Source organism: Peromyscus leucopus, chromosome X (genome assembly GCF_004664715.2).
Source record: "Peromyscus leucopus breed LL Stock chromosome X, UCI_PerLeu_2.1, whole genome shotgun sequence".
Lineage (NCBI taxonomy): Eukaryota > Metazoa > Chordata > Mammalia > Rodentia > Cricetidae > Peromyscus > Peromyscus leucopus.
In genome coordinates, this window is record NC_051083.1 from 51,579,896 (window position 1) to 51,588,759 (window position 8,864).

General features: G+C 37.2%; 1 protein-coding gene across 1 annotated transcript; it reads left to right on the plus strand.

Annotated features, from left to right (window-relative positions):
* The first annotated feature begins 1,048 nt into the window (after positions 1–1,048).
* On the plus strand, positions 1,049–2,152 carry LOC114683251 (melanoma-associated antigen B3-like). Its single transcript, XM_028857469.2, has one exon. It carries the CDS (start codon positions 1,049–1,051, stop codon positions 2,066–2,068), a length of 1,020 nt encoding a protein of 339 aa, XP_028713302.1. The 3' UTR covers positions 2,069–2,152.
* Positions 2,153–8,864: the final 6,712 nt, after the last annotated feature.

Below are 8,864 nucleotides of genomic sequence, written 5' to 3' on the forward strand. Positions count from 1 at the left end.
TTTCTCTGACCAGGAGAGATTTTAAACTGCTAAATTGTGTGGCTAAGATAAAAGCAGAAGCCCTGACTGCTGACTCCACCTGCTTCAGCTTCCCAACATGGCCGTAGTATGTTTACTGCCAACTCTGGGAAGCAGTGGGTCTATGCCTCCTTCCAGCAGTGTGTAGCCCAGAAACCGCTTTTTTTTTGTCTGTACTAGCAAAAGCTAAATCCATCATGCAGCACACTGTGAAGCTTGGAGACACCACTGTTTATCGCTATGGGAATCCACCATGCTACTTAGCTCAAGCCTATATGCCGTAAACCTGCCATAGTGCAGCTCACGGCTTGTCTGAGCAACACATTTAGGAAGCTGTTTTTAGCTCCATTTTAGAATCTTTTTTAAGATCTCTCAAGTTTTAGGTGGAAAGTCGAGCAGAACACTTTGGGCAGGCAAATATAACCAGAAGTTTTCTCTGGTCTCATCTGGTCCCAGGGTCCCACAACCACTTATAAAATAATCATTTAGAGGCTTAATATTAATTACCAATTGCATGGCCTAGGGCAGGCTTCTTGCTAGCTAGCTCTTATAACTTGACCCATTTCTATTAATCTGTAAGTTACCATGTGGCCATGGCTTATGGGTATTTTCACATCTTGCTTCTCCTGTTGGCAGCTGGTGTTTCTCCCCTCTCCTTTCTTCTTCCTGTCTCCCTCTTCAATTCCCCACCTAGCTATAACCTGACTTGTCATAGGCCAAATGGCTTTATTTATTAGCCAATCAGAGCAACACTTATTCACAGTGTACAGAAAGATATCCCACAGCAGATAAGCTTTGTCACTGCCCAAGCAAGATGCACTTTATCTTACTCCACTTAGTATGAGCGAATTATAACAGAAGCCCTCTATGTTCCTAAAGCAGTATTTTCATAAAACCCGTAGAAGAAGAATTAAACATGAGGAGGCCTCCTCCTAGTGAAGCTGCTTATATTATTTTCTTCTGTCTCCATTAGGTACCTGAATCTCCAAAATCCTGCTATTATCCTTGCTCTTGTTCTTAATCAGTCATCATGCCTCGAGGTCAGAAGAGTAAACTAAATGCCCGTAGGAGACGACGCAGAGCTCGAAATGATGCTCAGGCTTCTGAAGGTGCACAGAAAGCAGTAGAGGCAACAGAAGAGTCCTCTCCTGAATCATGTGGTGCCTCTGAGATGCCAGAGAAACAATCAGTTTCCAGCATAACTACTGGTGTCCTTTCTTTCAGTATATCAGATGAAAGTTCCATTGATGATCTAGATGATGAAGAAAACCTTTTGGGGAATTACCATTCCATTAATCTCCACCAAGATATTCTAGCCAGAAAGGTCTTCGTGCTGTCGCAGATTCTCCTTGACAACTACAAAATGAGGAAGCTTACTACAATGGAAGATATGATGCAGGTTATTGATAAGGAAGAAATCAATGCCTTTCCTGAGATCCTCAAGAAAGCTGCTGAGAGACTTTCAGATTTCTTTGCAGTTGAAGTGAGGGAAGTTGAATCAAGCAGGCAAGTATATGATCTTATCAGCAAGCTGAAACTCCCCAACAATGGGAGGGTTCGTCCTGGCCAGGGCTTACCCAAAACTGCTTTCGTGATGACTGTCCTAGGCATGATCTTCATGAATGGCAACTGTGTGCGTGAAGAAGATATTTGGAGAATGCTGAGATCTATGGAAGTATATCCTGGGAAGAAGCACCGCATCTTTGGTGAGCCCCGGAAGCTCATGACCCAGTATTTGGTGAAGCTGAAGTACCTGGAGTACAGGCAGATGGCCGGCAGTGATCCTCCATGCTACGTGTTCTTGTGGGGTCCCAAAGCATATGCTGAAACCAACAAGATAACTGTCCTCAAGTTTATCGCCAAGATCTATAAAATCCCACCCCGTTACTTCTCAGATCTTTATGAAGAGGCTTTAAAAGAGGATAAAGAGAAGGATCAAGGCAACCATGAAATCATCCCTGACACTCCTGCCAAAGCTTTTTTCCAAAGTAATATGGCCAAAATTTTCTCCCCTGCCCAAGTCTGGAGATATTTTATTTTCCATAAATAAAATGTAGCAGCATAATAAGGATTTTCTTGAAAGCATGAAAGCCCGTAGTAAACAGGGTAATGCAGGGAAGGAATAGATAGAACTTAAAACACGAGTAAGATTTGTTTTCTGTAATTGCTTTTGTTCTATTTGATAAAGTTAACTGTTTGAAAACTTTCTCCTTGGCTGTTGTAAAAAAAATAGAAGAAAATAAATGTTTATTAATTAAATTTCATTTGTTGACTCTCATTCACTAAACATTCCTGTTTCCATGTTTTATTTTTGTGACAGGGTCTCATGTAGTTCAAACTGGCCTCAAACTTGCCATGTACCTGTGCCTGGACTTAAACTTTTGATATTCCTGCCTTCCCATCCTATGTATTGGGATTATAGGTATGAGCTGCTACACCTGGCTCACTAAACACTCCTTGAACATGCACTCTTTGTAGCAGTATTTAAATGCTAAGATGAAAAACCCAGATTCTCATAGAATTTGTTTTTTATTGAAAATAGATTCTTTTTTTTTTTTTTGCTTGTTTCACTCAGTATTTTATTTGTGAGATTCCTGCATATGTTTCGTATGGTAACGAGAATGCATTCTTTTTTTTAAATTTATTTTATAATTTAATTTAATTTTACATATCAGCCACGGATTCCCCTGTCCTCCTCCCTCCCTCTCCCCCTCCCTGCCTTCCCCCCAGCCCATCCGCCATTCTCTGGAGGAGATGAGAATAGATTCTTTCTTATACAAGGTATCCTGATCAATTACATTTCCCCTCACTCAACCCCTCCCATTCAGATCCACTCCCTTTCTGTCTCTCATTAGAAAATGAAAATGATCCCTTGATATTCCTGGAAAACCTGTTCTTTTTATTTTTTTAAGGGAAAGAAGAGAGGTGGATCTGGAGTATAGGGAAAGTGGTGAGTTGTGGAAGAACTAGGAGAAGTAGAGGGAGGGGAAACTGCAATTGGATCGAGATGTAATGTATGAGAGAAAAATAAAACAAAAACCAACGGGAAGAAACTGATGAAGCTTCTATTAGATTATAATATAATATGATAAAAACAAAAACTAATGCATCAGAATTGGAGAAAACAAACAGAACAAAAAGATCCCAAAGGACAGCACAAGAAATAGAGACTCACTTGTTTGTACACTCAGTAATCCCATAAAAACACTGATACTGAAAGTCATAATGTACACAAAGAGGAGCTGGAGTATAAAATGAGAGTATAGATCGATAGACAGACAGACAGATAGATAGATAGATAGATAGATAGATAGATAGATAGATAGACAGATAGATAGATATAGATATACACATATATATATATGTTATAAATTTAAAATATATTTTTTAAGGAAGAGCCATGATATGACATTATGAAACAAGGAACCTCCAAAGATGCCACTGATTCTGTTTTCTGTTGGTCATCTACTGCTGGTCATGCAGTCTTCCCTGAAGAGTGTTTTATTTCCCCAGTGAGACTCCCTTGAAGAAAATTGATTTCCTAGTGCTTATCAATTTCACCTCATAGAATTTTTGAATGTCTGAACCTGTTTTATCTGTAAGATGATGTAGATCCTTATGCCTTAAGATAACGTGAAAAGAGGGAGTAATGATGAAGGTGTTTCTAATGAGTATTATCAAGTAGGAAGTCTCAAAGGAAAGTATTTTGGATGTTTGTGAAAGAAAAAGTCCCCAATGGAAGACCAATTCCATTTATCCTGGGTCATGGGATAATTATGCTTGTAGAAATGGTGTGTAACTGTCAGGTCTTCAGATACTGTGCCGCAGAGGTGACAGACAAATCCCCTAAAGTCTGTGCTGGCTGCTCTAGCAAAGTGGGGCAGATATGGTGTTGGTGGGGACATAGCCTTAACAGAAATTTCATTTTCACAGTCTGATGGAGTACAAGATGAATGGGGTAACAAGTCCAGTTCCTGAGGAAGCTATTCTCCTGTGCTGGCAGAGAGTTGCATTCAAGTTCTTGCCTCAGTAGGAGACAGGAAGCAACAGGGGGGAAGGTCAGAGATGAAGGAAATAATATATTTTATAATATTCTACAAGTTCAACTTTCTGAAAAAAATTAAAGGTTGGTTAATGGAAAGAAAATGTGTGAAACTATATTTGCACCATATATAAGAGATAAGGTCCTTATAACGTCCTTAGTAGTTTAAATCAAGCAAAAGTTCATACAGACATGGCAAAAGCCTAGTACAATGCAAACTGTAAAACAGTAAAGGGAAAAAGGAAAGAGACCTAATTCTAGAAGTTAGTAAAACACAAGCTGCTCCATTTGCTCTGCAGAGGCATTTTAGCTTGATAAGCTACATTTGTTTACTTCCACTTTTGCTGCGTCTGCTTTTCTTGTCACATTCAAATGACCATCACTATACACAATGTTAAGTTCAGTTTTCTCTATTTTCTGAGAGGTTTTCCCCAGTGGGACTTTAAAATTTAAATAAATTATTTTGATAATTTTTATATAGTGTAAGACAAGGACTCAGCATTACCCTTTTGCATGTATATACACTTACAAAATAGCTCTTATTTAAAAGACTTCAGAATTTGCCTATTCTTGTCACCTTTGTTAAAAATTATTTGACCACATATGCTGGTGAGTTTTTGTCAATCTGATACAAGCTAGAGTCACTTGGAAAGAGGGAACTAGACTGAGGAATTGCCTAAGACATTGGTCTAAGGACATGTCTATCTGTGGAGCATTTTATTGATTAATGATATATATGGGAGTACCCAGTTTACTATATACGGTGGCATCACTGGGTAGGTGGTCCTGAGGTGTATAACAAAGCAGACTGGACAAGCCATGGAAAGCAAGCTAGTAAGCAGTGATATCCCATGATTCCTGCCTGTTTCTGCTTGAGTTTCTGTCCTGACTTGCCTCAATGATGGACTGTGACCAAACGTGTGAGCCAAATAAATCCTTTTCTCCCTCAAGCTGATTTTGGTAAATGTTTTAACAGAGGAACAAAAAGCACACTAGGGCACCATGTATAGGTGGATTTATTTCTAGGTTATGTTCTAAGGCAATTTATAAGTGGACAAATAACTTGAGTGCTTATCTTTCCAATAAAAACATACAAATGAGTAGCTGCCATATGAAAAGATGCTCAACGTCAGTAATTGTCAAATAAATGTAAATGAAACCCACCATGAATCTTAGACATGTTAGAATGCCTATAATGAAAAAGCAAGATAGCAAGTATTCTCAAGGGTATGGAGAATAGTGGCAAATACACTAATACACTGTTGGTGGGAATGCAAATCAGTACAGTTAATATGGAAAACATCACAGTTTCTTCAAAGTAGAACTATCACTAGTAATACCCATCTTAGGAGTATATATTTTAGAAATGTTGTCAGGGCCAATGTCAGGACTTAGTAGGTAAAGGTGTCTGACAAGACTGACAACCCGAGTTATATCCCCAGGACCCAAATAATGGAAGGAGGTACTCTGACTTCTAAAACGCCATGGCACACACCCTTTCACCCTGAAAGATGCATACAAAATAAATAAATAAATAAATAAATAAATAAATAAATAAATAAAATGAACAACACATTTTTAATATGGTTTGTATATTGAAGAATTTAACACTCCCATGTTTAATTAATATAGCATTACTTACAATAATGAAGAGGTGAAACAGGTCATTGAGAAGTTATAGACTGCACATGTTCACGTTTACTTTCTGTTGCTATGATAAACTCCAAGACCAACAGCAACTTGGAAGAAAGATTTTATTTCATCTTACAGGTTACAGTAAATTGTTGAGAAATGGCAAGATGGGAACTCAAGGCAGGAATCTGGGACAGAAACCTCGAACAGATACTATGAGTAAGCCCTGTTTACTGCCTTCCTTCTGATCTTTTACTCAGCTATATAGCTATTTTATACAGCACAGGATCTCCTGCCTAAAGGTGGTACCACCCACAATGGGCTTCTGTATCACACTCCTGTATCAGTTAGCAATTAAGAAAATGCCCCACAGATATGCCCACAGACCAGCTAATCTCATCAAGGCAAATCTGAAATTGACTCTATCTCAGATAATTCTGAATTGTGTCAAGTTGACAGCTGACACAAATTATAATACTGTTATTTTCATTGTGTATATACATGCATTGTGTATACATATACATTGCTTATATGTATGCATTGTATGTGTATTCAGTAATATATATATATATATAGTGTTTATGCATGTATGTATATAATGAAACATTATTTTACTATAAAATTTAAACAGTAATATCAAAAGCCAAATAGAAAATAACACTAAGAGAATTAAACCAAGCAAATATTGTACAATCTCATTTGTATATGAAACCTAAAAATATTGAGAACTCAGAACCAGAGTAGAAAGGTAGGTGATTACCAAGAAGGGCATGTGAGACAGGAGTGGGGTGTTGGAGAGAGATTTGTGTTAAAACAGGAACTCAGTTCTAAAGAATAATTTGAATTCTAATGGTATATGGATAGGAATTAATACGCTAACATCACTGTATTAATCATTGTAATATACATGAGATTATTTAATATAACTTGACTATATCCAATCTTTATCATTTAACTGTTCTCAAATAGAATAAATTGAAGTACAAGTAGCATTTATTTACTCTTTTCATCCAATCCCTTCCCCATGGTTTCCCAAACTATTAACACCTGGTATTAGTGTGGTACATTTGATACAACTTATGAGCAAACATTTATGCATAATCTGTAGCTAAATTCAATGGTGTGCATTAGGGTTCATTTTGTGTTATATAGTTCTATGTCTTTTGACAAATGTATATTGCTAATATACATGTCTACCATCATGATGTCTCCTAGTTTTATTATCCCTAAATTGCCCTGAGTCTACCTGTGCATTCTTCTCTGATTTTCACCACAATAAATAATCAGAATCATACAATATGGAGCCTTTCAGGTTTGCTTCTCTCCTGAGTAGTGCACATTTTAGGTTCCATTGTTTTATTTAATGACTTTATTGCTCATTTTTAATTATTTATGTTCCACTGCCTGGAAATAGTATTGCTTGTTTATACACTCATCTACTCAATGTATTCTGTGTTGCATTCCATTTGGAGCAGTTATGAGTAAAACTGCTGTAAATGGCCATGCATTTACATAGATGTTTACACAAGTACTGAGCATCATCACTGTTAAGTCATATGATAAAACTATGTTCAGCTTATAAGGAAATGCCAAACTTTTCCAAAGTGCCTGCAATTTTGCATTCCAAACAGCAGTAAATTAGAAGCTTTTAAATAATTATTTTATTTTTTATTTATGTGTCTACATGCATGTGGGTAACCATAGAGTAAAGAAGAGGGCACCATATACCCTGGATCTGGATTAACAGACATTCGTCAGACATAGGTGCTTAGAACCAAACTGGAGTCCTCTACAAGAGCAGTGGGTGCTCTTAACTACTAAGCCGTCTCTTTGGCCTCAGAATTAGAACTTTTCGTGATCCATATAAAGATAGGATTTTATTTATGTTTCAGATTTTAGCAATTCTAAAAAACTTTACAAGTGTATATTTGAAATAATAAATTATAGTTATAGAATTTGCCGGTTGGTGGTGGCTCATGCCATTAATTCCAGCACTCAGGAGGCAGAGGCAGGCAGATCTCTGTGAGTTTGAGGCCAGCCTGGGCTACAAAGTGAGCTCCAGGAAAGGTGAAAAGCTACACAGAGAAACCCTGTCTCGAAAAACCAAAAAAAAAAAAAAAAAAAAAAAAAAAAAAAAAAAAAAAAAAAAAGAATTTAACAACGATGTTTTGAAATTGAGCAGAATGTTTTCAGTTTCAAATTAAGAACATTTATTAATTATGTCATACAAAGGAGAAATTCCAGAGGCACATATGCATATACACTAAAGAATACCTAGTGGAGTAGTGGAGAACAGAATAAGAAGAGTGTTCAGTGGAAGCACAAGGGTCAGGATTTCAAGGCTAACCTTGGAAATACAGTGAATTTGAAACCAAAATGTGATACATGTGAATTTGTCTCACAAAACAAAACAAAATACCAAAAACAAATGAAAAAATGTCAGTATTTGTAGATTCCCATTGATTGTCATTGGATGAGAGTGCTTTATACATAAAGAGAATTATATACAAATCAGACATTTTTTTTTTTTTTCTACACAGGGTTTCTCTGTGTAGCTTTGCGCCTTTCCTGGAACTCACTCTATAGCCCAGGTGGCCTCAAACTCAGAGAGATCTGCCTGCCTCTGCCTCCCGAGTGCTGGGATTAAAGGTGTGCGCCACCACCGCCCAGCCAGACATAAAATTTTGTTCCAGCATCTGGAGAGATGACTCAGCAGTTAAGAGCAGTCTGCTCTTCCAGAGGATTGGAGTTCAATTCCCAGCACTCATATAAATGCTCATAAAGGGCTGTAACTCCAGTTCCAGGGAAACTGATGCCCTCTTCTAACCTTAGTAGAGTCTGCATGCATGTGGTGCTCATACATACATGCAGGTAAAACATCCATACACATAAAATGCAATTTAAAAACTGTTTCATATTTCCACCCACACTGAAAGTCATAATATATTAATTTCAGCTTAGCCACATTATGATTATGGCATGTATTTCTTTCTTCTTATATTCTTTTCATTCATATTTCCCATTCTGAATCACTGGCTTAAAGACTGATGTCTAAGACACAGGGTACTAAGCATCTATGCACAATAACCCTAGGGCTTTATATTTCCTGATATTGAATTATTCTTATATCCACAATACAAATCTACAAAGAAAAATAAAACCACAGAACTTT

Bases quoted from the DNA above. Each gene is read 5' to 3' on its own strand.
- LOC114683251 (XM_028857469.2), top strand. From the start codon at position 1,049: ATGCCTCGAGGTCAGAAGAGTAAACTAAATGCCCGTAGGAGACGACGC.